This window comes from Lipomyces arxii, assembly GCF_038497795.1.
Source record: "Lipomyces arxii strain Phaff 12-163 unplaced genomic scaffold V1512scaffold_4, whole genome shotgun sequence".
NCBI classification, from domain to species: domain Eukaryota; kingdom Fungi; phylum Ascomycota; class Lipomycetes; order Lipomycetales; family Lipomycetaceae; genus Lipomyces; species Lipomyces arxii.
In genome coordinates, this window is record NW_027117703.1 from 349150 (window position 1) to 376254 (window position 27105).

Here is a 27105-nt window from a genome sequence, read left to right on the forward strand (position 1 = left end):
GATAATGAAAAAACGATTTGTTTTGACACTATTGCAAAAAAAAGAAAGGAATCAAAAAAAGTGAAATATAAAAAACATCAAGAGATCGTACAATCTATCGCAAACACGTCGACGCCAGTTTTGTTTTTACAAAATTATAAAACATAATCAAAATTATCTTGCAAGCCAGAGGTCCAAACCTCGTCAACACTATCGCCTAAGATTTCCTGGACCTGCTGAATCAAAATCTCATCCTCTGCAGCTAGATCCTCATTCTTTGAATCCCAATAGGATTGGATTCCGGCATTCACTTCAAACAATGAGCTCCACCCCACAACAGTGGTACCTTCCCAGTGCCGAAGAGCGTACCGCATTGAGAGATCTGCAAGCTCTACGTTATAGGACGCAGTAAGCATTGCCGCCTGTGCGACCTTTGACTTGAGCACTGGACTTGCTGGATGAAATGCATGAGGAGGCTGAGACCGTAAAAGAGCCATGCTAAGCGGGCTACCGTTTAAAATCTTCTTGACACCAGCATCGTGAAACTCTTGAAGGGCAAATTTAAGCAATCGGTTTTGAAGAGTGAAGTTTGAATATGACAGGACCGCGTCAATAGTACGACCAAGTTTGTTCCTGACAAGTTTGGCGAGTTTGATCAGCACCGGTACTGGATAACCTGAAATCCCAACGTTTCTAATGATACCCTCGTCTTTCATTTTGAAGAGTTCTGCAATTCCACCGAGGGTCTCGTCTAAAGGGACAAATTCAACATCGTGAGCGTATACTATATCAAGGTAACTGGTGTGTAGCCGAGTCAGACTTCGCTCAACCGATTGACGCATCCATGAAGGTGAATAATCAAATGTACTCTCAGCAATTCTACCTGCTTTCGTGATTATAAAATATGTTTCACGAGGATAAAGTTTTCTAATCTCAGGATCGGCAAGAACATTGCCAATTAAAACTTCAGATGGTCCGTAGTAGGCAGAAGTATCTATATTCAATAAGTACATACTTCGCTGACGCATTTTTAAGCCTCTTACCAATAGCGCAAACACCAGAGTCAAAACAACGCTTTATAATGTCTTTAATTGGCAATTTAAAAGGATCATCATTATATTGGTGGTTAAATTGAGCACCACCAAGGACAAGAGGTGGGAGATCGTCAAGAGAGGCGGTATCGGTCCTTGAACGAATTGAACTGAGAAGTTTAGGCGTATCAGGTTCAGCTGGTGGTGTTGGTAATTGAGCAAACAACATCGCAATCTAAGCCAGTCACGTAAATAAACGAAATCTGATTAGATTGATTGTGTGATGAAGTTAAAGGGCAGGAGACCACAGAGGGTTGTCAATTAAGACCAGTGATTGACGGACAATAATTGAGAGTCGGCGGTCGGACTATTGACAAAGAGAGACATTGATTACTTGACAGACATCAGATGGTCCGTGCTGTTAGTGGCGCCTTGTGTCTCGGGTTAGAATTTTAATCATAAATAACACGTTAAAATACTTTGATTACACGTGTTAGTTTTGACTGACCCGGATAAAGTTTTGGCTGTGTTTTGATTTGGATATGAGCCGAGGGTCGTACAAATCAGAGCTTAAAATTGGGTGGTACAAATGGCAGTGACATAAATATGTATGGGTCAGGGTTAAATATGGGTGTATTGCCCGGCTATCTATCAGGCAAAGAATAACTATTAAAGATAAAGAGAGTCAAAAGAGTCCAATTTTTTTGTAGTAATTTTGTTTGTAAGAAAAATGAGTTAAAGTTGACCAAAAGAACATTAATAATTCAATCAAACGGCGTTTATTATATCTGTTTATTGTATAATTTGCATTATAAAAGAAGTAATCAGATTGCACCTTGTTCAATTTCAATTTATTGGCGACACCTAACTGCAGCCCAATCACTACTACTTCTTCACTATTCAAGTACTAATTGTGCAATTGCTGCGTATTTTACGCGTAACAATCAATTGTTGAAATTCAGCCTGATTTGATAGAAATTTTTAAGATTTTCAAGATCTACGCGGCCATCCATGACATTTCTAGTCCGCACAAAAGCAAGTCATAATTAAGGCTAATAATACAACTGAAGCTACAACTAAAAAAATGGCTTATTAGTTTGCTCTACCATGTTATACCTTAAAATCAAATGCTTATTCTTCATTATTTAAAAGAATTACCTCAAGGTCCCTGGGAGATGATGAATCAATCAATCCGTGTATAACCCCGATAGCCGCAGCCGCAGCCGCTCTCCGGCGACTCATCTGCGGAACAAAAGAACGTACTCTAAAAAAACACTACTTCAATCTTACTTGACTTTTTTAATCAATTCCTCTCTTTGCCTTGTTCAGTAGAAAATTCTACAATAATTCACTTCTAATTCTTACTACAAAGTCAATTGACTATTTTTTTGCATTTTACAATGACTGCTGAAGAACATATTCTTGTTCTTAACCCATCAGGGTTTAGTGAATCCGTTTACGAGGCTTTCAAGGATTTGCCAAATGTTGCATCCGTCACCATCATCGCTGGCACTGGATATGGCGGTCGTAGCTTACCTGTGCGTGATGTAACTGACGAGGAATGGTCTCGTACTACTATATTGTTGACTGGTCGGATACTACCACCTTCTCAAGAGGTAGCCCCCAAACTCAAATACGTTCAATTGTACTCGGCTGGAAGCAATCAGCTCATTTCTTTGGACTACTTTCATCAAGATACTGGTGTTATTTATTGTACCGCTAGTGGTACTCATGGGTATGTATATGCTTATTCTTGTCTATGACCAAATGCTAATTGGTTTGATTAGCCCATGCATTAGCGAATGGATTATCATGGTCATGCTCAATTTCTTTCACAATTCATTTTTGTATGCTAAGTGGCAAGGTGCGCAGACTTGGGGTTCAGATAAAGATTTTCCTCGGCCGGTCATTGACCAATTTGGCAGAACATTGTAAGACTACTATGTTCTTGTTTTTATAAGATGTATTTTCTTACTAACATCTGCATCAGCGGCGTTCTTGGCTACGGTGCTATCGGACGACAGAGTGCTCGCATTGCAAAGGCTTTGGGTATGAAGGTTGTCGCACATTCATTTTCGTCGCCTATCAAGAAAGAGCGTGTAGAGGTTGCTGTTCCTGGAAGCGGTGATCCTGACGGAAGTATTCCTTCCGAGTGGTACAGTGGCAAGGAAGGTCTAGAAGATTTTTTCAACTCTGGTATTGATGTTCTTCTGGTTTCCGCTCCATATACTCCTGAAACAGAAGGAATCATCAACAAGGCAACACTTGCTAAGCTGAAAGGAGCTTACATTATTAACATTGGTAGAGGCCAATTGGTTAACACCGAGGACCTGATCGAAGCTGCTGAAAGTGAACACATTGCCGGCGCCGCTCTCGATGTCACCGATCCCGAACCTCTTCCTGATGGACACAAGTTGTGGTCGGTAAAGAATATTACCGTGACCCCCCACATTAGCGGACATTCGGTCGGATACGAAAACAAGGTTGTCAACATTGCTATTCACAACATTAAGCAATTGCAGGCAGGAAAGCCACTCATGAACATCATTGACAAGTCCAAGGGCTATTAGAATGTTTTTGAAAACTGACGGAACATGCATAGAATAGAGTGTTGATACAAACTGGGTTATAATAGATAATTTGAATAGACTAAATGAGACATCTCGCACATGCTAATATAAAATTTTCGTACATAGCTGTTCTACTTATACTCGCGCCATGTAGGATGCATACGTGTACAAAGTCTCAAACCGCATATGTTATTTCATTGCCTTGAGCTAAAACACACAAGTATATCATCTTAAAAAGCAATTGTAATTTTGGTTGAAAAAAAGAGTAGAACAGAAGTTGCCACAATCAAACCAGTGGATTGTTTTATAGTCGTGACGCGATGTGGTGCACAGAAGAGAATTCAATGTGGGGGGTCCAGGGCACTAACTTTGTTGCCGCAATCCATGCGGCGAGCCTTATTTGCGTTCCTGAATCATCAACAGGCAGCTAAGATATATTGACTTGAATAGCATAATTCTGGATCAAAAGTTTGGCCATTAAGCGTATTTTGTAAGTTTTAGTCTATCGCAGTCTAGGAGTTGCCATTTGACAGCAAGATCTACAAAAAACTTAACTACGGACAAAAGGTGATGTCATAGCGCAATACTTCAATTACATAACATGATGAATGGCGAAGGATAGAAGTTGTGCATTACCAGAAATTTTCAGCAAAAACAAAGCTCTGAAGTAGCTTGGTAATTGGCAGTTTTAACATGTCATTGCATATAAATTCGCAAACTTTTAGGTTCGGATTGACGCGTATTCAAAGATACTATTACATCGCGACTTTCAAGAACTCATATTTACCGAATAAAAAGAATCATAACACAGCATCCATGATAGTAGTGTCCTCATATAAATTGGCGAAAAGTCCCATATTGTGTTCGGTTTTCTGACCCTGTCCTTCTCTGAATAGTAAAAACCTTAATTCTCGAAGATCTTTGGTAATTTAGAAATAAAGTTTTAACATGACTCTCCTGAACCTTAAATTTGGATTTCAAATCGCTTTCTCGAGTGCTTTCCACGTAGTTCGTTCGATTTCGCTGTGCTCGATTTCTCCAATTGGAAAATAAAAACAAAATAGGATTAATGACGGTTTCTTTAAGTGTATACTAACTCGGTGTGATTGTTCTGTGTATATAAATCTAACATCGACTGTGATAGACTGTGTTTGCTGTTCCGCTTCACTGCGATGACTGTGTTACCGACGTCAACGGTGCTTTAAACAAAGTTGATGGTAGAGCTCTGTGTCTTGGCTTGCTATTTACATAGGCTTACTGTGAATTTAGGAATTGAAAATGTTAGCATTGATTTAAAGAAGCAGCTGGTTTCTGTGCAGGGAAGTGGTACGGACCTACAAATCAAAATAGATTGGCAATGATTCACTGACTGCATAGCTCCACCATCGGTCATTGTTAAAGCAATTCAAGAGACCGGGAGAGACGCTATTGTTCGCGGTTCTGGTGAACCAAACAGTATGAGCACGAAATTTTTTTCTCGTATCGCTTCAAAGACTGATATTCTAGGTTCTGCGGTTTGCATTCTCGAGACTCATGAGCCTGCGTTCAACTCCGCACCTGTGCGAGGTCTTGCCCGCCTGGTAAAGGCATCGCCTACCGCAACACTCGTCGATCTCACATTGTCCGGCATGAAGCCCAAGACTACATACTACGCCAGCATACGCACGGCCGGAGACATTTCTCGCGGTCCGCTGAGCACCGGATCATCGTACAAGTCTATTGGATCTGTGACTGTTGACGAAAATGGCAGCGGACAGTCGTTCATTGTTAAGAACGAACTTCCCATTTGGGAGGTGATTGGCCGATCGATGGTCGTAGGCGCCGACAAGAACTGCAAGCAAATGTTCTTGTCTGACGTTGTCGGTGTAATTGCTCGTAGTGCAGGCGTGTGGGAAAATGAGAAGACCGTGTGCAGTTGCTCGGGTAAGACAGTCTGGGAGGAGAGAAAGGAAGCTGTCGCCAAAGGAATGGCATGAAGCTAGCTGTTTCTCAGCACGCAATACGCATACTTGAGTTTCCGGAGTTTGGTTTTAGCTAGTTTCAGCAGCACGAATAATGAATTGACTAAATTATATTATCCTATTGACATCTTAGAAACTGACACAAACCAAACGCCCCTCTAACCCTATCTTTACACTTCAGTTACAAATCAAAAACGGCCAACTACTCCTCATCCTTGAGTTGCAGACGTAAACGTTTTGGCAGACTCGAGCTAGCATGACCATCTTCTTCGGATTCGGAATCTGAGTTACCATCGCCTTTCCGCCTTTTCTTACGTTTGTGTCCATTTCCTGCTCGTAGATTTCCGGCATTCGTACTTGCAATAGACGCAGTTACAGCAGCAGTAGTAGCATTTGATGATGCACCCATATTATCGTCCAGAGATTCAAACAGCTCCTTCTGTACACTCTAAAAGCCACATTAACAATGCAATGTATCGAGATATATCACTCGACATACCTTCAAATAAGTCGCAGAACTCAACGAAAATAATCTGTCATAATCCGTAAAAGTTGCTTTCTTTTTCATCGAGCTCGAATTCCCATGTGTCGAGCCAGTACTTCCAGCCTTCAAGTAGTTATCAAATCCCTTGATGATGTTCCCATTCGGCGTATCTTCCAAATAAGCGCCTTCGAACTTGAATATGTTCTCTTCTATATATGACTATTACGACCAAGTTAGTTCAAAATGTCTTCACTAATTTGCCAAAATAAAGCTAACCAAGTTCTTGTCAATGGCCTTCTTACGTGACAACAAATCCCGTAACTCCTTTCGTAACTTCTCATACTGTGCCAACTCCTGCTTGTCAACCTGCGGCTGCTCTCCACTCGCAATTTGTGATGGATCCGGCATCACAAGTGCTTCCAAATAAATCAGGCGCGTCGATTTCAGTCAGTAGACGTGTTGTAGATATATACGTTCCGCGGCTATTTGAGCAATCGCGGCATAAATGTATAGTGTCATTGGGCGTGTAAGTAAAAAACGGGTTTTGTATCACTCAATCACGTGAAGCTTGTTTGTATACCTTTTCATTTGGTGCTGAAATTACAGCGGCAACGCGCGCAAGTGAGCGACGCGTGGGTCGCAAGAGCAAATGGCTTATAAACGGCCATACACGGATCCTCTACCGCCTCCCAACAATAATACTTACGATACTCTTTTAACTAACTCTCAAATATCCCAAATACAGTCCTTTTTTCACGAAAAGTATGGATTGCGACCGACTCCTTCATGGATCACTGCAAGTCTTTTATCGATCCAGCTGACGCCGGCAAAATCTACAGTCAAAGCTGCATTTTTGGCTCTTGAGCAGAATTTTTTAAAAAGCGATATATGTCGATGTTTGCCACCAATGCATGATCCATCATCTGAGCAGGAACTGTTGATGTGCGTTCAAACTTCTAATTTTTTACCAGACGGGTTGGCGGGTGTTCACGCGACGACAGTCGATGGCCCGCTTACTTTTCAAATTGCAGACGTTATTGAAACTGGTGTCAGCAAGTACGAACAACTGCGAAGACTCGCGGATCGAGAAACGGACGCTAGCGGGCGCCGAATCATTCGCGATGTGCCTGACGTGGATGAACCTTTACGACCTGTGGTTGCGCCCGGAGAGAAATTTATTGGCAAGGGCATGGTTAAATTGTTGTTGCAGGATGCATTGGGACGATGCTTTTGGAGTATAGAGATTAAGCCTATCGGTTCGGTCGAGGTAGGCATGCAGTTGGGTGCGAAAATTACAATGTCAAACATTGGCGTAACAAGAGGCGTGCTGCTGTTAAAGCCAACTAGCGTTGTATTGCATGGCGGTGAAATTGCAGAGTGGAACGTTGACTACGAGAAAAGACTAATTGCCAGGCTTAGACAGGATCTCGGATTACCTACGATAATACCGTTTGCTTCGATATCAGTTGCTGCACGAACCGAGCCAGCTGCACAAACTGCAGATGTGAACGGTGGATATTATGATGACCGGGTCGATGAAACGTACTTGGACGATTTTGACGAAAATGAATTAGACTTTTAAATCTGCTGCCAGTTCGAAGCGATCATACAGTGCATAGGCATTACCTTCGCCTTAATACAATAAAACCCATATTTGCTGCTAATTTAAGCAGAACAAAGCTTAGAGATCTCGCCATCGAGTTGTTCTATATTTTGTAAGCTCGTGTCTAATGATAAGTATTATCAAAACTTACCTGGAGAGGTCATGGAAGAAAATCGCTCAATATTTCCGTTCTTGTCAATCAAGAACTTCTCAAAGTTCCACTTGATACCTTTGAATCCCAAAAGACCAGCCCTTGAAAATCAACACCCAACACTTTAGTAATAAACTAAACAAAGCTTACTTTTTGCTCTTAAGGTATCGATAAACAGGGTCGGCGTTGTCGCCGTTTACATCAATTTTCTTTAAGACCGGGAACTGGCAAACGTTAAGGAATTTCAGATAATGATGACAAAAGATATGCATACAGTGACACCGTAGTTAAGAGTGCAGAAGGAAGCAATTTCTTCATCAGTTCCAGGCTCTTGACGACCTTTAACGTGTGAACGTAAGCCTTAACAGACAGCTTTTTTTCCCATACCAAACTGGTTGCAAGGGAATCCAATAATTTGCAAGCCCTTGTCCTGATATTTCTTGTTAAGATCTTCAAGTCCCTTGTATTGCTTAATCCCGTTAATACTATGACTATATTTGCCAACTAAAATAACTAACTGGAGTAAATCCACACCTGAATTCATTAGTTGAAGTAACGACTTATCACTCGATTTACATACTTGGAGGCGACATTAACAATCATGACAACTTTGCCTTTCAGCTGGTGAAAATCAAAAGGCTTGCCTTCCTTATCTAAAGGCGTAAGATCGTAAAAATCTTCAGGAACGGACATTATTAAACGGTTTTGATGAATGAGCAATTGGCAAAGTAAGAGGAAGGAAAACGAATTTGTATCTTGAAGAATTTGAGAGAACTCAAGAGGCCTCGGCAAAGTATAATCATTGCTCTTTACCGAATCTCGGGTGGGCCACACGTCATCTTTCTTTCACAGTGACCTATTGTGTGTGTGTGTGACATGTCTGACTTTGCCCCAGTCTCCTGAAACCTTAAATTTACTTGATTCAGCTTATCAAAGTTGGATAAGCTAATATCAGATTTTATATTCTATTTTTTCAATAAAGTGTTATTAAATTTCTGGCCATTACGTTAAAGAAGACAGCTTCGGACCAGGCAAAATAGTCTGTGCTATTTCGCACTTTGAAGCTTCCGAGGTCTGTTGAACTTATACACCCAACAGCTCGGCATATGTGCCCGAACTGTGCCTCTATACAAGAGAATATTCTTGTCATGGTTGCTGCCAACTTCAGACCAAAAGCTGACATAGTTATAGTGCATTTGTATTTTAGTTCAGCAGGCAGGCTTGCAATAACCGAATAGAGCTAGGGTTTTGGGTTAATATGAACTTGGCGAAAAGCTTGCACCTGACATTATTATGTTGCGCTAAGACTGCTATGCCCTCTAAATCGTAGTAACGTATAATAATCACATGCTATCGACCTTCTCGTAGATAACAGTAAATTTCAGCTATGTATTGTTTAACATCTAATCAATTTTCTACATCATTCAAACAGTATGGATTTGTTCCTTACGCAATAGTTGTAGATGCCTGTTGAAACTAAATTTGGCTCGACATCCAAAATGGTGAGTAAGCTCCCAGGTCTCATCATACTAAATTACATATCTACAGTTCCAACAGAATTTGAATAAAGCCCGGATATTGTACTATTTCAAATTCTGTTAAATAGAAAATAATATATTTCGTACTAATCATGTCAATCATATTGTCAACCGGCAACGTTTCACACGCTAGAAAAAATCATATGCAAGATGCTGTTCACGATTTACGGCAGAGAATCAAACAATGGAGACAAGACGAACAAAGCACTACAACGTTTTTTGGACCAAACACAAATATCGAAATACCGGCAAATCCAAAAGAGCCATTATTTTGCGACGACATACCAAAGCATGTAGAAGTCAAAGGAAAATTAGAAACCACGGGTAAGTTCTACAGAGATATATTTGCTTACTCAACAGCTAATTGTATGCTTCAGTAAAGCTTTTCTTTTCGTCGATACAAACCTCAATATCAGGAAGTGTTTCTGTTCGTGCTTCAATCCTGGAACGTGCGCTTACAAAGCTGGTCGCGACGATGCCAAATCAAAACACAATCAAGCATCTAGTTTTGTCTTTCCCGGAGATATCATTTGCAGACAATGACGAGGAAGAGGACGAAGACTTGTTAGACAACTCTGCTGTTAAGCAGGATAATTTAGACATCTGGGCTGTTGCTGCAAGTATGATGGAAGAATACAAAATTGAAAGTCTCGGGGTCTCAGAGTTTTCAACCGCAAGACTCCAGTCCTTGATGGCGTTTTGCAAAGCGAAGAATTTGCCATTGCCGGTTATCAACCAAATCAACATCCGTGACTGTTGCGTACTTCCGCCTAGCCTAGTGACTCTTGCAAAGGAGAACAACATTAAACTTCTGGCACATAATGACCCGATCAACATTTTACCTGAAGATGCAGTGAACGAGCTTGTAGCTTCAATCAAAGGTGACCAACTTAGCGCAGAAGAACAAAGTTGGAACTGGGAATGGCTGACAAAGACCACGGCAATTGTTGCCAGTCGAGGCATTGTGTGCGGTTTAGGATGGGCATTGGAGCTTGATTACAATATATAATGATGGTACAGTATCTAGATATTATACAAAATAGACCTCTATCTACAATCAACCAACCATGCTGCGCTTCCGTCCGCGTAACCGGACAGCATCCAGTTTTTTCATAATCTCTTTAACTTTCAGCGCTGCAGTCTTTTTGCCCCGACCAAAGCCAGTAGCATATCCCTCCAAGACCCAGTCAACATATCCATCGCTGTGAAGTGGATGGGTACTTAAAAACGCACGTTCAAGCACGTACAAGTCCACTGCCTTGTCTTCAGGTAACGATGACTGCTGCGCCAGACCAAAGTCAATAATGACAGGTGCGACGTTCAAAAGGGCCGGCTTTAGCCGTAAAAATACATTGGATGTAGTTAAATCGCCGTGCACCGTGTCTAAGAAATGTATTTTGGAGATTTCGTTGCCAACAGCTAGCAGGACTGGCTTGATGATGTCTAGTCTTAGCTTAGCTTGTGCCTCTTCTGTCTGTTCAGAACTGTCTATTTCCTTCTCTGTATCCCATATCCATTGCTTTAAACTGGACCCATCAATATTTTCCATCCATATTAGACCCTGTCGCGGATCAACTGCAATGAAAGATGGAACACTAACACCAGCAAGAAACAACTTATACAGTATTCGTGCTTCAGATAGTGTCCGATGCTTAGTCAATTGAGCGTCCAAAACCGCATGTCGATAAGGTTTTGGCGGTCTGTATTTGAGAATATATGCAGTTGTCTGTGTCGAGAGCGTACTGTCTGGCAACGATGATGGTATGTAGGGATGCTCCTTTGAGAAGTAAATTTGAGCCTCTGCCCCTTGAGAGATCAATTTTAAATCTAAAGCATGTGAAATTGCTTCGGGTAACTTTGGAAGTTCTGACATTAAGCTTGTGAAACTGGGATATATATCATATTGTTTCTATTTTGCTTGTGATTCCAAGTTCAACATACTGTTCGCCCTACTAAATTGCAATCCGGGTAACTTCATAGGGGTGATCTGTTTACAATTTTGTAGTAGTAACTAATTCTTGGAACCACTAATAATATACTAAATCCGACCATTTCTGACAGAGTAACCAATTTAGACATAGTGCTAATGAATATGCCGCATCTGATATAAGTTATTTATTGTTGTGTGTCTGTTGACAGTCTATAGACATGGATTAGTCCGGGTAAGATAGTAGTGAAATTGACCGAGACAGGCTCTTTGTTACGAACGCGTTTCTACCTGTCAAAGCTGGGCTTGTGCAGGGATAAAAAAGAAAGCAGTTTTAGCAATATTCAAGCGGTGGTTATTTAAGTTAAAAACTTGCTGAAACATCTCATTAGTGAAACGCAAAAAAAAAATAAGTCATTTACTCATTCTACTGCAAGTGTTTGCCATATGTTTAATAATTTTTTGGTGAACCGGTTCTTCACCAGACATTATTAACATGCGGCTCGTGTAGCTTGTTCTTATGGTACTATCGGCACCGGCGCAATCGTAGTAAAACATAAACATAGAGAATGTAAAATTGAAATATGTCAAAATCACCACAATCTCGAGAAAAGAAAAAAAAAAAAAAAAAAAGTCAATCAAGCTCGGCGCTTTAAATAAAAATGGAAGAGATGGTCAATTTAATAGCTTTAAACTTTGTAAAGCGTTTCAGGTACTATACTAAAATTTGGTATCGGTATGTTAATGGTCGTTGCACGCACGATAAATATCTGCTGGAAGTAGCGCTGCCCCTGACTGGATCTAAACAAGTTTACATATTTCTATTGCTTTAGTGTGCATATTCAGGTACCAAACTTTTAGCTAGCTAACGACACGTGAAAGATATTTATGCTAGAAATGATGCTCGTTTTGTTAGCTGTAGACGCATAGTTCACGGTAATTAATAAGCAAACAAAGGACTGATTGATTCACTGATTAATATTTAAGATTAAACAGAAAAACGGTAAATGTTATAAATTATTTATGCTCATCGTTAGTCTGCTAAAAACTAATGTACCTTTGGGGCTTGTAACAGTTTAGCCTCTGTAGTTTAACGCGTCGAGAAACGTGTCGCGTTTTATTATTACAAACAATTTCTATGATACATCGCACTATTGGAACTACGGAAAATTGATTGTGGATATTTCTGTAAAAGCAATCGATACAAACGAACAACTATTAATGACGCTAGGTGTAATCACATTGGAATGGAATTTGAATTTTAAAAAGTCGCGTAATCTTATTATTTTCATCTTGTACATTTATTTCCAGAATAACGTGTAAAGGGTGACGTATAGTGGGATTGGTATCATGGTAACGATTACACAGGAGCGGCGAAATGATTTTTATTGAGTTTTTGATGGGATGGCTGGAACAGTTTCCTTTCGCGTCAGAAACACCTACACATCCAATATTAATTCCATAGCTGCAGAACACGGACCCTTTAATAAGTGAAGTATAGTAATTAAAGGCTTATTTTACTGGCATCAGCATATGCGGATCTGTGCTTCCTACACCGGAGACTGGCTGTTAACTGTTTTCGTCTTTGCTGCCTGGCCCTCATCAGGTACCCGCGCATTTCGATCCGGATACCACCACTCATTGAAAATTACTTTTTGTTTGAGCAGTGAAACGCGTTGATGACATCGTCAATAAAACGGTCGGAAATAATGTCGTTTTCGTGATCGACGTTACTAATAATTTGTACAGTAAGACTCCTCCTGATTTTAACGGATGTCAGCTTAGAGTAGTGACTTGTGAATCTTAGAGAAAGTCCCTCTATTAGACTTGCTATAGAAACAAAGTACGTAATGAAATAGTTCATTCCATAGATCCATCAATTAGGATGCATTTTTCGATTTCGATCAGGTACATGTTGTTTTACACCTACCTATCAGCTAGGCTTTGTAAAGCACGTACTGGTCAAAGTTTAATTGCGAGCACAAACGGTCGCTCCCAAACCTTATTTGTTAGCGGTCTCTACGCGTCTCTTGATTTAATCTTTCCGCTACTTTCAGCTGTTCCACGCAATGTTACGACCAAATCTGTAATTGAATTTTATACAAAAAAAAAAAAAGAAAAATGCATGTCGTTAACGAAAACCTTACGGTTTTTACTAATTTCCTGGGTGTCGTGTCTTATTTGCATGCTCCTTGATTCGGTTTAGTTCAATGTCAACGTCAATCCGGTACCACAAGCATATACCACCTCTGTTGGTACCTATACGTACCTCCAGCCCCACTAGTGCATTTGGAATTGTTTCTGTTAGATGATTAAGCAACCTTATAGAGACTATAGTCTCTATAGTCTCTATAGCGTTTGTCGGCGACAACGGTCGGTACCTGACTGCGACTCTGCGCTGATTGATAGTCCTGTTTGCTTAATCAAGGATATATAAAGCCCTTTATGCTCATTCTCCATAGTCTCTTCAGTCGTGGGACTTGAAAGCACTATCCTACGCATTTTACAATGACGAGTGTACGCTTATTCTCAATTTTTTTTGCTTTAGCTCTCGCAGCTATCGTGCATGCTCAAGCATCAACAACCTTTTTAAGGGTCGGTACTGATTATGCTCTTCCATTTCGCAACCCCGTATCAGCGGTCGACAATCTCGGAACTGCGGTGCATACTGACTTCACAATGTCGGGCGCTCGCTATGGTCAAATGCTTGACAGTTCCAACTATTGGTCAATTTATCGAGATGGTGGTGGTACTTGCTCGCTGCACAATCGCACATTCTGGGTCTATTGCGATACCAGTGCGTACCAGAAGGGTAGTACCACTGTGTCGAGGTTTGCGTCGAATTCTGCTGCGCTGGTTGTAAACTACAACCAACCTACAGTGCTCAAAGATTTCACAGCTACGGAAAGCTCAGTAAGCGAGTTCGTTCCATTCTTGCCATCTGAATTGGCTGATAACAATGCGAACTATAACCAGAGATGGGCATTGTGGGCTTACTCCAACTGCATTCCTATTTCGGACACCGTTGCTGCTCAGTACTGGCAAGTCATGAAGTTCTCATCCAGCACGTCGCGTTCTTTGGTTGGCAATACTCTTGCAATGTATTCATATGGAACGTACTCAAACAGTATTATCGTCAGTCGTGATACACATTTGTTTTTTGACATGAACACGTACCTGTACGGAACATTTTCTAGCTTGGTTGTCAATGGCTATATCTATCTTTATGCACTGGATTACACTTACTCGGATCGCATGGATATTCACGTTGCACGCGTGTCTGTCAATGGCTTCCGATACAAATCAAACTATCAGTACTACGATGCTGGTGCTAAGACCTGGTCAACAACACCACCAGTAGTTACTGCTCGTCGGCGAAGTGCTGCAGTCATTCCAGGCACAATTGGGTTCTACTCCGGTGCGATGTTTTACTCTGAATATCACAATGCTTATCTGTTGGTGTTCATGTCTAATTGGGCTGACAACAAGATTCGAGTCTTATATTCTGCGTCGCCATTAGGACCTTGGCTTGGAAACAACAAAATTATTTACTCCACAGTGCAAGGACCAGGCGGAATCAACTACGGCGGAATTGTTTCTCCGTTTTATTTTAACACTGCGTATCCCCAAGGAAAGAACTTGATGTTGATGTACTCTTATCGAGACACTAGATTTGTTTATCCCTTTGCTTGTATTATTCGGTTTGCTTAAAAGGGTCTTTCTGGGTTGGTTTTTGTTTTTTTCATGGGTTTGATTTTATGTGTTAGTAATCTAGTATGACCGCGGGTCTACAAAATAGTTGGGAAATCATCATCCAAGTCCTTGAGACTCCACTGTATTTCTACTTTGCTTCTACCGAGCGTACATTCTCTATGCAACCGAGTATGGTCTAACATAGTGTACTAGTGTATACATAGAGTTGTCGTACCTTGGCAGGCCTTTTGACGTCAGGTTGCGTACTTGTGTGTTAGTATATATGTATGTCATATGTATGTCATATGTCATGCATGCAAGTAAACTTGCACTTTGACTGCCAAGTAAGCATGCAAGATGGTTTTGTTAAATATTTTTTTGGCTCAAAATGTCTCGTAAAGCAGACTCGGACCACTATGTCTAAGACAAATAACGAGTGTGATGACATGAAGTTCAAATTTCCGTAGTTGGGACTAGATCCGGCCGCAAATTGAACTTTCCAAACTTTACCCCAGATATTGGAATTTACGGGTACCTGAGCTGTCATTGGCGAAAAAAGCAATATCGTTCTAGCGTAAAAAATGTTCTTCAGATGTAATAAAAGTAGTAGCGTCTACTCGGTATTCAAGCCTTTTAAAGGCAGCAAGCATATATGCCTACAGTACTCCCTGTGCAAGTATCCAGTGTGTGATTCAGTTTAATATCCGTTAAGATTCTCGGTACCTGTTCACACAGCCGCGCCATTCCATCGCCGATGTCGATCAACATATTTGACGGAGTTTCCCGCGTAAAAGAAAGGGCAAGGTTGCAGTGTCAACTATTATTGACACTGGCAAAGGCAAATTACCATTTAATAATGCTGTATTTTCTATAAATTTGATCTCATCTGAATCCTTAATTACTAACCTTATGTCATACTTATTAACTGGCAGCGTGCGAAGAGTTTATAGGAAAAACTAAACTTACACCAACTATTAAGACGTTTATGACGTATTAGACAACCGGCCCACAGCTACAGACCAGCTACAGACCGACTACTGTAGAGTACCATTCACGTCCTATAACATACCTAAAGCTCTGGCACCATTTGCAATCCGTATTTCATTGCAGATGGTCATTTGACTTAGCCAAATACCAGCCTGAGACACTATATACGCCACGACCTGTTATGCATAGTTAAACATCAAGCCACGAAATACTAGTATAATTTTCTTACCTTTAACTTGACTGCAACGACATTTAGCTCCGGTTTTGATGTTTTCGGTTAAACTCGGTATTTTATTTTGTAAAACTTTAACGATCAAAATTCCTGGGTCCTGAACTTTGTAGACCAGAAATGCTTCAGTTGAGTAAAAGTAGCTCTGCTCAATTTCCAAAATAGTGACATAAAACGGAATGACGGCATACTCCAGTCTTGTACCCTGTCCTCAGGCACTGGCATAGTGGCGTAGTTTGATCTCATGACATAACAGTCGTAAGCTCGTCTACAGTCATATGCTGCCAAGTCCTTCCAAGAGTTGAGTACCTTTCGGTTATGCAAAGTACTGCTCTGGGGTATAAAACTTTACCTCGAGCTTGTTTGCAAATTCGCGATCGACATTAGAATGATCTCCTTTGCGACCAGCAGCGTCACCGACAAAAAAAGATTCGTCCTTTGCCAGATTTATCACGACTCTTCCGGGATGTTCCGAATCTTGGTTTGATTGAGAAAGTTGATGCTGTAAATGCTCTTCATGTGCTTTCTTCACAAGCTGCCACATCCTGATGTCTGGCTTTCGAAAATCGTCCTTCTTGGTAGCTGCAACAATATAGCAAGGTATACCTAATGGTTTTGCCATTGCCATCATCTTGGTTTTGAATTGCCATAACCTCGTTCTGGTCTCATCCACTTTTGTCTTCCTTGACTTTGCAGTTTTAGGCACCAGCGCAATCCCATTCTGATTTGAAAATATAACCAAAATCTTTTCTTTGGCTTCGTGTTCTTGCTCTACCCATGACTTCAACTTAGCCAAAGTCCGCGTTTGCCCAAACTTGAACTTCCAGTCCTTCTCGCTGGTTGCAAATGGCCGTCCCGTTTTTGTCGTGATCAGTGTTCCATCTAAATCAAACCCTGCAACCGCGACCGAAACCATGTGACGGTGCTGTGAATCCTCAGATGATATCATAAAAGACAATAAGGGCTTGGAATACATGTATGTCCCAAACAAAACTGATTCAGCATGCTCAGCCCAGTTAATATATCCGGCGCTGTTACCCCCTGTTGCGGGGTCTAGCCTTTTATTAATTGTAGTTTCTTCAGATATCACGTCTCCTTTTTCATCTCGACTTAATGAGGTTGTCGCGTCAAATTCAGCTACCTCTGCATCATCTGATTCTTTACTGATAACTATTTCACTTGTAGAATTTGTAGTAGAAGTTATGAAACTTCTCAAACCAGACTGCGACTTGTGCTTATAAGACAGAGCACGTTTAGCTGTACGCATATATTCTATGCTAATTTTGACACAGAAAATTTTAGTTGCGCTCGAAGCAGAGTGTTGTAAAATTATGCTGTATAAAGGTCTGTCTACTCATTCAGGGGTGTCGGGATGTTTGCTCCTTCATTGAGCCGCACACTTTACTGACTGCTCAAAACTTAACAAAAGTAAACTCTCATAGCGGAATGTATAGCACACCAATTATGCCGCTAAAGCGCAAAAAGTGTGTCCATAAACACGACAACAAAAATTTTCAAAAAATATTATTACAGCACCTACTATTTCAGCGTGGTTTCCCATCGCAGTGCTGAGTAGGCCTATGGCAAGTTAACAGGTAAGTTTGGAATCAAGACAGTCGCTAACGAGCCGGAGCCACGAGACCCTGTATTATGATATCTATTAAACGAAGTCGACACTAGACCCTTAGCTTACTAAGTACAAGAACAAACAAACCTCAAACCTTAACAATTTCATGTCTGGGTTGGACGCGTGGTGCAAGACCATTTGCCAAAACATGACCTAATCCTCAAAATAACACAAATCTTGAATTTGGTGCTGCGTAAATAAAAAAATCATCTGCATTTTGTCCCAGAATAGTTCAATTTATGATATAAAATCGATAATATTATATTATGGCGTTGGTTACACGACAAGTGCAAAGGCGTGTTTGCAATCCCGCGCTAAACTTTGTCACAGCGCAAGAAGTGCCAGAAAAGATACGATAGACAAGAATTAGCCTTCTAAGTTGATGCTAGCTCTGTGTATTTTGGTTAATTACTAACAGATCGTTTTGAAGCTCATATAAATGATAAAATTACAAGTACTAATGTTCTCGTGTTCCTCCCATGAGAGAGTGAGAGGGGGCTGGCTACTTGAGAAATAGTAGGCATTTGAGAAGTCACTACGAAAAAACCGTAACGCAATTGACACTTGCACTATAGAAGAGCTAAGAGAATAGACGTTGTAAGACGTACCATTAACATCATTCAGGTAGCATATCATGCTCATAGACAGAAGAAATTTGGAAACACAGACGGCAAAGGAAATTAGCAGTAGTGGTGCCATGCGTCTAACTACTTATAACAGCTATTAGCAGCAGGTGATAAATCAGGCAGTCTGGTGCCAGATCAGTCATTAAATATTCAAGGCAGTATTGCGAAGGACGTATTAGGCGGAATACTCATAGGGCTCCGCTTGCCAGTCAAATTGTATATAAATGATTTCATTAAACACAGAGACTCAATTAGCCCTGCACTTCAACTATATGTATATATCACGACAAAGCAGTAACAAAGTATAGATTAATACGCACGCTTCGTTGTCCGTATGCAAAAAATACACCACCTCAACCTGGCCACATTTCGAGCCGCACCCTGATTGCTGGTCAATATTGTCGCTCGCGGTTCTCTTCCAAACGCTATAAATACACTCCAATAATTTCATTTTTGCTGGTTTTTGCTGTATTTTTGATTTACTAAAACCTATTGAATAGGGATACAGTATTATTTTGTTTATGTAATACCTGTCGATACGATCAAGTTCAGTATGACATCTTATCAGACCGCAACGACTTCGACGCATTACAACGATGCACTTCCGATTCATTTTGCAAACGCGTCAGTCGGACAGACAGGCAAGACTAGACTGTTGCATAAACAGGCTTTGCGCAGCCTGGGTACACACGTGGAGGAGGAGAATGCGGCAAAAGAAACAATTGCGCGGCCTGTACTTGGGTCTGATGCAAGCGCCGAACAGACAATTGAGTTGCTGCATAGTTTGCTTGCGTTGAGATCAACTGTACGTCGAATTCCGTGTGCTTGATTGCATAAAAATCTGACTTTCTCATAGCTTCCGAGTCGAGAACATAAGCATTACAGTTCAAAGTTACTCAAAGTGGTGCCTACGCTATCAAATCAACATACATGTGCATTATATAATATTCTCAGACTAGTCATAGTTCAAGGCGACAAACTCAGTGCAAAAGAAGATCTACTTAGTTTCATGATGCTCGAGAACGGAGTCGCGTCCTGGGGCAATGGCTTGCGCCGGATCATTGATAGTTGTGAACCGCAGGAGACCATCAGCCGACCACCAAGTGAGTCAAGCTGGGTGGAAGTTATTAAAGAAGAGCTATAAAAGGGGTTTGCATCGAGTTACGAGGGTTTGTTTGTTTGTCTTGCTTATTCGGGCGTTTTGTCGGTCGCGGTTAGTGTCTAATGCTGTTTAATTGTGATGAAGACTTTTTACATATAATTAATGATACATACACATCGCATGTGCTAATAGAACCAAAGTCGGGAATGACAATTACGAAGTATGCATTAAACATAGAACGTACATAAAACAAATTGGTCAAACAATGTTCTATAACTTGTCTTCGTCCTCCACAGCATCATCAAACGCGTCCCGTGGAACTTCGTAAAGGCGGATTACGGGTTTGTTTGGATCCTTCACAATTACGTACTTGCCCTCCTCGAGCGCCAAACACATGTCAATGATCGACCGCGCGATGCCCCATCCGTTTGCGATGCTGAAGTTCATCTGGTTAGCAAAGTCGCGAGGCTTGTAGCCGACGACACCGAGAATGGAATGACGAGACTTGTCCTTCGGGTTGGCGCGCGACACGAAACCCAGCTTCATCTGGTCTGCACCAGCCAGGACGCTCTGAACAGTCCATCGCGCAAGCTTGCCGCTATTGTTCTTCATCTCGGTCGCAACAACAGCACCACGCTGCGACGAAAACTTGGAACGCCAGTCCAATGCACCGCCGGCGCCGGGTGCACGTGGGTCAAACTCGTTGAGAGCCTTGATGGTGATAAACGAGTCTTCACCGGTCGGTCCCTTGATGGCACCATCGACTTCGGTTCGAACAATCAAGTTTAATGGCTCGTCTTCAGCGGCAGCCGACAAGTTAAACTTGCGGTATCTGTATCCTCGAGATCCAAGAGGCTCGGACGCTTCGTCTGGATTGTGGAACGGGTTGGGATGAGCAAAGTCGTGCTTTCTATTTGATTCGACAACGGCCTGGGCAGCAAAGTTGTGGTTAATAAAAGTAGCTTCGAGGGAGAGAGAAGAAGGAGTGTTGATCGAGTCCTTGTTTCCCTCGGCGCTCTCCAACGGTGGCTCAGCCGCGTTCTCGTTCACGGTTACGTAATCGAGTGGGCATCCGTCACGCTTGTCAAGGAAAAGTTTGTCACCCTCACGGTTGACAACAATATCCCAAGGATACACCGATCGCGGCGAGCACATGAGTGTGCTCAGGATTGAATCCGTGGCGAAGATCTTGGCTTCGTTATTCTGGGCAAGTTGTTGGATGACTGGATCATCTGAAGTCGTAGGATTGTAAAAAACGGTGTCAATAACTTGAAGCTTTCGCTCAGTGATACCGCCCGGTCTGTCAAGCGACTTGTCATAGTAATATGTAAATCCGTATGTATCAACGTCAGCACCGTCCTTGATATCCAAGCTCAACTTGGACAAACGAGCAAAATCAATTTCCTCTAGCATTTTCCATTCTGGAGAAATGTTTACCGACGAGTCACGAAGCCGCTGAGGCTTGTCATAGTCCTTCCATCCGAACCTGCGACCGCCACGGCCGCCACCGCGCTGACCACCTCGAGAGTTGTCCATGCCTGTCTGACCGCTGCGAGCGTTTCCGTAACGTTGGTACGCACCACTTCTCTGCTGTGTAGACTGTCCTCCGGTACGTGCAACACCACGGCCCTGGAAACCGCCTCCGCCTCGTGATCGCAAAACCACTCCTCCCCTACCGCTCTGTCCAAAAGTTGCACGAGGCTTCGCGGTTGTACGGCTGCTGTCAACAACAGAAAACGTAGATTCATCCTCGGTGTTTTGGAATTGAAAGCTAGTAGCGGTACTGGCACCGTACGCCTGATAAGGATCTGCTTCGAGTCAGTGTACAAATTTAAAAGGGCCCTCAAGCAACCCATACCTCTGTGTCCACGTCCATAATTCTGTCTTCCGCTACGTTGATCTCGCCCATCACGAGTAGGATCTTGAGTCCAATCAGCTAATTTTCCCAGCTTGTCGCTCTTTGAGAATGGCGCAAAAGGTGCACCTTCAAACGATAGTCCGCTAATGTTGGCTTCATTTGCAGGAGGACCCCATGCTGAACTGGGGTCTGACAAAGTAGGAAGTGTGAAAGGAGGTGCTGAAGCCATGACAATCAAAACTCTCAATGAATATGAATTGGCTGTGTTGGAATTGGGTCAGTCGCGTTCAGATCGACTTCCTTGTAAGAAATAAATTTTTGCTGAATTTTTAACCCTTTTTAAAATAATACATTTATGGCATAAATGCATAATTACCGAATATTCCACTCTCCATTGTTTTTCCCATAGTTCTCATGATATATTCAATGATCATAAAGACTATAAAGTCATAATTTATTAAAAAAAGGAGAATAGCTCGAATTCAAAACCAAGACCAGACACCAATTCTATAAAAAAACCGCAATTCCCCATTCCTTTGACCCTCCATTTGAGCCAATTTTTGTGCAAATACTTAAACTGATAGTAAAACATGATCAAGCATTAAAAATTTGAAACATTGCTACTTGACGACGAAGTCTTTCTAGACATAGCTGAGTCTGGCAGTGACGAGCCCGAACTTGCTCGGGTTTTGACATTCTTTAACTCGTTAGGCTGGTCCGGTGCGTTGATTGGCACTGAAGTTGTAAGAGGCGATGACGGAATAGACACGTGTTGTAGATTCCTACTTGGCGAAATGCTTCTGTATAGACTTGAGCTGCTCGACGAACTGCTCGATGGAGAAGACGGACGCGGTTTGGTGAACCCAAGCGATATTGCGGACCCGAGTCCTCCTACTGAAGCATTTCTAGGCTTAATCGGTGACGGCTCAATCAAACCAGACGGTTGCGCAGGCATTATTGGTGCCTTCATGTGCTCCATGTGCTCTGACTTTAACCGCTGGATCGCATCCTTGTTCGCCTTCTCAAGCACATTGAGATTTTTAAACGAAAACGATCCGAAATCGTCAGCAGGTACAGGCTCACTCAAGCGTCTAGCACGTCGACCACGGAAATGATGAGGTATATGCAGTGGCATCAACTTGGACCGTATCCCGGTACCTATCACATTACCCTTTGAGTCTTTTCGCGCAGACTCGCTCCCGTCAACAACGTCGCCAGGTGAAACACTCGGCTTATCCGTGCCTTTCTTGTCCGCGGCTTCGTCAGCTTCTTCTTCCGGGAACGTCTGTAAAATAGCACCACGATCATCAAAATACGCCGTATCCTCTTCATTCACCGGATTCGGAACAAATGGTGCTTCCTCGTCACACAATGTTTCCCAGTTTATATCATCAAAAAATGGATGTACTTTGACTTGTTCTGAAGTCTCTGCACCCAGTCGCGCAACAGGGTCAGTACAAATCAGTTTGTTGATCAAATCAACCGCCTCTGGCGACACATTTGGAAAATCTTCAACCGGCGGCCATGCAATCCTTCTCGCCAAGATGTTCTCAAAGACCTCAGTAGGTGTGTCGGCATGAAACGGAGGATACCCGTACAGAAACTCAAACACAATGCATCCTAGCGACCACCAGTCACTCATCTCGTCCTGGTTGGTTCCCATAATAGTTTCCGGCGCTAGATAGTCCGGCGTGCCCACAAACTTCTTTGGCTCGTTTCCAGGGTCAAACAGCGCCAAGTTCGTCGTAGCATGAGAAGGTACCGGTGGTGGCGGCATCGAGGACGAAGTCGATTGCGGCATCGAAGACGAAGTTGACTCTGATGACGAATGCCCTCGCGAAGACACATTGCTCAGTGGACCGGCATTAGCAGTGGTTGGCTCACTGGATGAACTTGACACTGATCCTTGGTGGACCTCGTCTTCACCCTCTTTGCTCGCATGTCGCGACGCACTAGTAGACAATGTACCGCCACTCAAACTGAAAGAGTTTAACATTGTATGTATCGACTCCCCTTTGCTTGTTACTGACGGCGTAAGAGTAAACGACTTCGGGAAATATTCGCTTAACGAAGAACCTTTGTTAAGTGACCAGTATCCAGGCACATTCATAAAGTTCGTCTCAGCCCCCAACAACGGTGTAGAACTAGGCGAGACTCCGTGACCAGCCGCCGGATCGACAAATAGCGGCGTATCCAGACCAGCTGAAAACAAAGTTGCTGATAATGCTCGAGGCGTACTTTGACTGGACTGGAAAATATCCGGTGGCTCGACCATTGTAGAGTTGCGCGCTCTAGCTTGTCTGCCAATCAAACCCATTCGCGAGAGACCGAAATCAGTTAGCTTTAGATGTCCATTCTTGTCAATCAGCAAGTTGTCCGGCTTCAAATCACTTTGAAAATTAGCACCTTTAGTATCCCTGCATACATAGTCAACTTACCGATGAACAATGCCACGCTCGTGCAAATTTTCAATCCCCAACACAACCTCAGCAACATATTTCTTCGCCCACTCCTCAGGCAATCCACCTCCAAACGCCTTCAGCAGCGCAGCACAATCACCCCCATTGAGATATTCCATCACTAGATAAAGATATTCTTTGCTCTGAAAAGTAAAAAACAGCTTCGCCACAAATGGACTCTCTGCCTGAGCCATCATAATTGCTCTTTCTGCCTTCACGTTCGTGACTTGATTTTTGGCAATCATGTCTGACTTCTTCAGTACCTTGATTGCAAAATAGTCACCGGTATTTTTTTTCTTTGTCAGATAAACGCTACCGAAAGCACCTCGACTGATTGGCTTGATGACCTCAAAATCTTTGATACTTGGCTGTGCCGGTCTGACCGCAGGCGTCACGGACGACAATAAAGGAGACAGCGGTGCTTTTGAGAAGTCTGACGCAGTCGATGATTTTCGACGATGATGTCGTCCACCGGTCTGATCCGTATACGAATCGATTGGAAATAAAAGTGGAGAAGACAAAGGGGTAAACGACACGTTGTTAATGCTTTCACTATCGGGCATCGTAGACAGTTTCAGCTTTTGCACCATCAAAGGCGACTTTGAGTAGCTCAACGATGGTGACTTTTGACGGTGCGGTGAACCAATCATGAAACCAGTACTGCTTTTGCGGGACATAACGTTTCTGTGCGGAAGAGTCTCAGGCTCACTAACTGGCGAATCCGCTTTTTCGCGGAGATAGACAAGCGACGATCTGCTACTATCACTGTCCATGCCTTCTTCATCTTGAAGTGTTGATTTCCGTGACTTCGGTCGAGCGAAAGAACTGGAAAACGATCTGGGTGTCATCAACAACTCGCGGGGTGAAGACCCAGACGCAAGCGACATTGTACTAGAATTATAGCCGACCAGACCTGGCGACGGCACTCTTTCCTCATTAGACTCGTCCTGGAATTGAGAAAGGTATCCAGCAAAAAAACCGGCATCATCAGCTTCCATCGCTATGTCGTCTGCTTCGCTTTGATCTGCTTCATCTTCCGCCTGCTGCCGGTCCATGTTCTGCGACACTGTTTCTTCAATCACTTCCTGAACCAGCACACTTAACTCCCGCTGAATTTTTTCTGAATAGGTAATGGTATTTCCTAGTCGTAAAATCGCTTCAATCTTTGCTTTTGCTACCCGCTCAGTATCGTGACATAGTAGTGCCAACCCCTCTTCTTCAATATTTGAAGGAGTTTGCCACGACAACACCTGTTTCAAGCGTGTTTCTGAATCAGGGGTGTGGATTCTGATTTGATAGCCTCCTTCTCCATCAGAAGAAGGATTGTTGTCCCGCAATGCTGGTGTATTTACCGCCAAAGATATTTGGCATAGATCCAACAGCAACTCCAGAGTTCTCACGGGTGATTTGTACTTCCCCAAATGCTTCAAGTGTTGAAGAGCCATAGGAAGCTTATGGCTTGAAGAAGAAGAAGAATTTGACGATGATGAACTTGTTCGGTGAATACTTGGCGCGATTGGCAGCCCACGATACTCCACTGTACTACCGTGATTAGACTGGGCTTCAAACTGCTCAAGCACCTTCAGGATATGTCTCTCGTGTTCTCTAAGGGCGTCTTGACAAATTTGGACATCACTCTCAGCCTTATGCTCTACGAGACATAATTCTGAATGACGTTCAAACCACCATGGCTGAATCTGTCGCTCACAGATCCGGCACATTATTGGCTCTTGCATAGGACAGTCTTTCGGATCAGTCACCTTGGCTTGCGCAAGTCGAGTTAGATAGCTTGCAAGAACGTCGGCGCCAAAGCCAAGCGAATCAACTAAAGTCTGTGGAAGATCAATGACAGGACGAATAGGATCCATGTACGGTTTCAAAACCCACATAGACTAATTTGTTAGCGAGCAAAGGACAGTCAGAGTGACAGACTTACATAGCATGGTTCCAAACTATGACGATCAAATATAATAATACCCTGACCTTCCATTTCAACTGTGCTTGTTGTCTCTGGGGGAGAAGTCAATTGCTCCATAAGAGACATATCTTGTTGATCAGTTTGATCATCATTGGCAATTTCCACTGTGGCAGAATGTGCCAATTCATGTATAATTGATTGATGGTGACCCTGTGTTCGAACTGGTGTCGAAGGTCGTGAATTTACAAGATCATCTGCAGTGGAAGTAGACTGTTCATCTTGCGAAAATGATGGCCGCCTGCTGCTATTGGACGATGTCTGCACAGAAGTTGCCGTTGAGGTTACTGCGGTGCTGTTTGGTGCTGATGATTGTCTTTCATCAGTTAATTCGGCCAATTCATCAAGATCTTTGGCCAGATCTCCCCGGATAGTAGTGAACCTGACGCGATAGGAACTATTCGTTTCCAGCATCGCGTCAGTTGCCTTTTGGAAGACATCTTCATTTCCAACCAGAATTTCAGATACTGGTCTACCAATTAGTTCTTGACTATCAGTACTATATTAAACGTTAGAATAACTTCGCATAAATAAAATACAGAGGGAACATTACCCAACCACATTTGTCCATGATCTACTGATCCATAAAATGTTACAATTCAAGTCCAATTCTAGAATGACATTGACATGACGGGCACGTGCAGTCATTGACACAATATGACTATTTAATAAATTGCCAGAGGTGGACCGACGGCGTTTTGGACTTGAGAAAGAATTGAAGGTAGAATCGCGTCGAAAAGAACTAGGTAATGATTTCTGAGCCAATTTCAGAGCGGGAGAAGTCGAACGACTCCTAGCACGATCATGACTGTCACTGCCATTCGATAGAGTACGCGAAATGAGATTCATTGCATATCAATATCGTAATAACGCGTCCAACTGGAGACGATAACTTCGAGCAATATGGTACCGGATGATCTGTATTCACTGTGACCCGGACAACATTATACAGCTATATTGAAACAGAATTTAAGGAGTGTAGTAAAAGAAATATTCTCGGTCTTGCAAGTATCCAGTAACTAACCAGGTAAAGTGAATCTTTTATTCGCGTAGTCACGTTAACAATCCGAAAGTTATTCAAGTTAATAACTAAGCAAATTGCTCCCTACAATTCCAATTGTCTTCAGTCACTGATACCACAGATTCCTTTGAGCGGAGGCGACGAAGTGATGCATAAAATTGGTTTTGACGTGAGGAGAGAGTGAGAATGCAAAAGGGAGACAAGTAATTAAGGTTTGGTGATATTAAGCTTTGGGACAGGATATTAAAGTTTGGGTGTTCAAAGTTCTTGTTTAAATTAAGGTT

At 42.4% G+C, this 27105-nt stretch overlaps 13 protein-coding genes across 13 annotated transcripts; 6 read left to right on the forward strand and 7 right to left on the reverse strand.

Annotated features, from left to right (window-relative positions):
* Positions 1 to 2: 2 nt before the first annotated feature.
* On the reverse strand, positions 3 to 1453 carry V1512DRAFT_260191 (NADP-dependent oxidoreductase domain-containing protein). The gene is made up of 2 exons (XM_066915796.1): positions 1023 to 1453; positions 3 to 973 (listed from the first exon to the last, which is right to left on the reverse strand). Exons 1-2 carry the CDS (start codon positions 1237 to 1239, stop codon positions 135 to 137), a joined length of 1056 nt encoding a protein of 351 aa, XP_066772563.1. The 5' UTR covers positions 1240 to 1453; the 3' UTR covers positions 3 to 134.
* Positions 1454 to 2286: 833 nt separating this feature from the next.
* Positions 2287 to 4012, forward strand: V1512DRAFT_274968 (uncharacterized protein). The gene is made up of 3 exons (XM_066917806.1): positions 2287 to 2745; positions 2798 to 2941; positions 3001 to 4012. The coding sequence occupies exons 1-3, from the start codon at positions 2411 to 2413 to the stop codon at positions 3578 to 3580; spliced, it is 1059 nt and encodes a 352-aa protein (XP_066772564.1). The 5' UTR covers positions 2287 to 2410; the 3' UTR covers positions 3581 to 4012.
* A 530-nt stretch (positions 4013 to 4542) lies between these two features.
* On the forward strand, positions 4543 to 5664 carry V1512DRAFT_260196 (superoxide dismutase). The gene is made up of 5 exons (XM_066915797.1): positions 4543 to 4667; positions 4725 to 4797; positions 4850 to 4906; positions 4958 to 5035; positions 5087 to 5664. The coding sequence occupies exons 1-5, from the start codon at positions 4650 to 4652 to the stop codon at positions 5554 to 5556; spliced, it is 696 nt and encodes a 231-aa protein (XP_066772565.1). The 5' UTR covers positions 4543 to 4649; the 3' UTR covers positions 5557 to 5664.
* A 337-nt stretch (positions 5665 to 6001) lies between these two features.
* On the reverse strand, positions 6002 to 6433 carry V1512DRAFT_270328 (histone acetyltransferase subunit NuA4-domain-containing protein; the record flags this gene model as incomplete). Its single annotated transcript, XM_066917598.1, has 2 exons — positions 6002 to 6244; positions 6302 to 6433. 2 exons carry the CDS (start codon positions 6431 to 6433, stop codon positions 6002 to 6004), a joined length of 375 nt encoding a protein of 124 aa, XP_066772566.1.
* A 211-nt stretch (positions 6434 to 6644) lies between these two features.
* V1512DRAFT_260201 (uncharacterized protein) lies at positions 6645 to 7780 on the forward strand. Its single transcript, XM_066915798.1, has one exon. The coding sequence runs from the start codon at positions 6675 to 6677 to the stop codon at positions 7605 to 7607; it is 933 nt and encodes a 310-aa protein (XP_066772567.1). The 5' UTR covers positions 6645 to 6674; the 3' UTR covers positions 7608 to 7780.
* On the reverse strand, positions 7691 to 8472 carry V1512DRAFT_246594 (thioredoxin-like protein; the record flags this gene model as incomplete). The annotated part of the gene is made up of 7 exons (XM_066914439.1): positions 7691 to 7731; positions 7780 to 7880; positions 7930 to 8003; positions 8054 to 8118; positions 8167 to 8248; positions 8298 to 8313; positions 8360 to 8472. 7 exons carry the CDS (start codon positions 8470 to 8472, stop codon positions 7691 to 7693), a joined length of 492 nt encoding a protein of 163 aa, XP_066772568.1.
* Positions 8473 to 9166: 694 nt separating this feature from the next.
* V1512DRAFT_260205 (uncharacterized protein) lies at positions 9167 to 10378 on the forward strand. Its single transcript, XM_066915799.1, has 2 exons — positions 9167 to 9641; positions 9695 to 10378. Exons 1-2 carry the CDS (start codon positions 9410 to 9412, stop codon positions 10324 to 10326), a joined length of 864 nt encoding a protein of 287 aa, XP_066772569.1. The 5' UTR covers positions 9167 to 9409; the 3' UTR covers positions 10327 to 10378.
* Positions 10375 to 11190, reverse strand: V1512DRAFT_205425 (uncharacterized protein; the record flags this gene model as incomplete). Its single annotated transcript, XM_066913358.1, has 1 exon — positions 10375 to 11190. One exon carries the CDS (start codon positions 11188 to 11190, stop codon positions 10375 to 10377), a length of 816 nt encoding a protein of 271 aa, XP_066772570.1.
* A 2562-nt stretch (positions 11191 to 13752) lies between these two features.
* Positions 13753 to 14955, forward strand: V1512DRAFT_204675 (uncharacterized protein; the record flags this gene model as incomplete). Its single annotated transcript, XM_066913334.1, has 1 exon — positions 13753 to 14955. One exon carries the CDS (start codon positions 13753 to 13755, stop codon positions 14953 to 14955), a length of 1203 nt encoding a protein of 400 aa, XP_066772571.1.
* A 1025-nt stretch (positions 14956 to 15980) lies between these two features.
* Positions 15981 to 17783, reverse strand: V1512DRAFT_121085 (polynucleotide kinase 3 phosphatase-domain-containing protein). The gene is made up of 2 exons (XM_066912928.1): positions 16154 to 17783; positions 15981 to 16100 (listed from the first exon to the last, which is right to left on the reverse strand). The coding sequence occupies exon 1, from the start codon at positions 17418 to 17420 to the stop codon at positions 16470 to 16472; it is 951 nt and encodes a 316-aa protein (XP_066772572.1). The 5' UTR covers positions 17421 to 17783; the 3' UTR covers positions 15981 to 16100; positions 16154 to 16469.
* A 1036-nt stretch (positions 17784 to 18819) lies between these two features.
* On the forward strand, positions 18820 to 19729 carry V1512DRAFT_274977 (uncharacterized protein). Its single transcript, XM_066917807.1, has 2 exons — positions 18820 to 19211; positions 19263 to 19729. Exons 1-2 carry the CDS (start codon positions 18960 to 18962, stop codon positions 19548 to 19550), a joined length of 540 nt encoding a protein of 179 aa, XP_066772573.1. The 5' UTR covers positions 18820 to 18959; the 3' UTR covers positions 19551 to 19729.
* V1512DRAFT_260220 (eukaryotic translation initiation factor 3 subunit D) lies at positions 19642 to 21691 on the reverse strand. Its single transcript, XM_066915800.1, has 2 exons — positions 21367 to 21691; positions 19642 to 21316 (listed from the first exon to the last, which is right to left on the reverse strand). Exons 1-2 carry the CDS (start codon positions 21593 to 21595, stop codon positions 19779 to 19781), a joined length of 1767 nt encoding a protein of 588 aa, XP_066772574.1. The 5' UTR covers positions 21596 to 21691; the 3' UTR covers positions 19642 to 19778.
* On the reverse strand, positions 21692 to 26980 carry V1512DRAFT_260222 (uncharacterized protein). The gene is made up of 4 exons (XM_066915801.1): positions 26354 to 26980; positions 25762 to 26299; positions 23805 to 25717; positions 21692 to 23756 (listed from the first exon to the last, which is right to left on the reverse strand). Exons 1-4 carry the CDS (start codon positions 26647 to 26649, stop codon positions 21968 to 21970), a joined length of 4536 nt encoding a protein of 1511 aa, XP_066772575.1. The 5' UTR covers positions 26650 to 26980; the 3' UTR covers positions 21692 to 21967.
* Between the last annotated feature and the right edge of the window lie 125 nt (positions 26981 to 27105).

Excerpts from the sequence above, each read along its gene's own strand:
- V1512DRAFT_260191 (XM_066915796.1), bottom strand. The coding sequence starts at position 1,239 with ATGTTGTTTGCTCAATTACCAACACCACCAGCTGAACCTGATACGCCT. Across the intron at positions 974-1,022 it reads CTCTGGTGTTTGCGCTATTG|ATACTTCTGCCTACTACGGA; the intron begins GTAAGAGGCTTA and ends TATTGAATATAG.
- V1512DRAFT_274968 (XM_066917806.1), top strand. The coding sequence starts at position 2,411 with ATGACTGCTGAAGAACATATTCTTGTTCTTAACCCATCAGGGTTTAGT. Across the intron at positions 2,746-2,797 it reads ACCGCTAGTGGTACTCATGG|CCCATGCATTAGCGAATGGA; the intron begins GTATGTATATGC and ends TGGTTTGATTAG. Across the intron at positions 2,942-3,000 it reads GACCAATTTGGCAGAACATT|CGGCGTTCTTGGCTACGGTG; the intron begins GTAAGACTACTA and ends CATCTGCATCAG.
- V1512DRAFT_260196 (XM_066915797.1), top strand. Across the intron at positions 4,798-4,849 it reads TGCTTTAAACAAAGTTGATG|GAATTGAAAATGTTAGCATT; the intron begins GTAGAGCTCTGT and ends CTGTGAATTTAG. Across the intron at positions 4,907-4,957 it reads GGTTTCTGTGCAGGGAAGTG|CTCCACCATCGGTCATTGTT; the intron begins GTACGGACCTAC and ends CTGACTGCATAG.
- V1512DRAFT_260201 (XM_066915798.1), top strand. The coding sequence starts at position 6,675 with ATGGCTTATAAACGGCCATACACGGATCCTCTACCGCCTCCCAACAAT.
- V1512DRAFT_260205 (XM_066915799.1), top strand. The coding sequence starts at position 9,410 with ATGTCAATCATATTGTCAACCGGCAACGTTTCACACGCTAGAAAAAAT. Across the intron at positions 9,642-9,694 it reads AGGAAAATTAGAAACCACGG|TAAAGCTTTTCTTTTCGTCG; the intron begins GTAAGTTCTACA and ends TGTATGCTTCAG.
- V1512DRAFT_121085 (XM_066912928.1), bottom strand. The coding sequence starts at position 17,420 with ATGCGTACAGCTAAACGTGCTCTGTCTTATAAGCACAAGTCGCAGTCT.
- V1512DRAFT_274977 (XM_066917807.1), top strand. The coding sequence starts at position 18,960 with ATGACATCTTATCAGACCGCAACGACTTCGACGCATTACAACGATGCA. Across the intron at positions 19,212-19,262 it reads TGCTTGCGTTGAGATCAACT|CTTCCGAGTCGAGAACATAA; the intron begins GTACGTCGAATT and ends ACTTTCTCATAG.
- V1512DRAFT_260220 (XM_066915800.1), bottom strand. The coding sequence starts at position 21,595 with ATGGCTTCAGCACCTCCTTTCACACTTCCTACTTTGTCAGACCCCAGT. Across the intron at positions 21,317-21,366 it reads TTATGGACGTGGACACAGAG|ATCCTTATCAGGCGTACGGT; the intron begins GTATGGGTTGCT and ends GACTCGAAGCAG.
- V1512DRAFT_260222 (XM_066915801.1), bottom strand. The coding sequence starts at position 26,649 with ATGAATCTCATTTCGCGTACTCTATCGAATGGCAGTGACAGTCATGAT. Across the intron at positions 26,300-26,353 it reads TCATGGACAAATGTGGTTGG|TACTGATAGTCAAGAACTAA; the intron begins GTAATGTTCCCT and ends CGTTTAATATAG. Across the intron at positions 23,757-23,804 it reads GAGCGTGGCATTGTTCATCG|TGATTTGAAGCCGGACAACT; the intron begins GTAAGTTGACTA and ends TAATTTTCAAAG.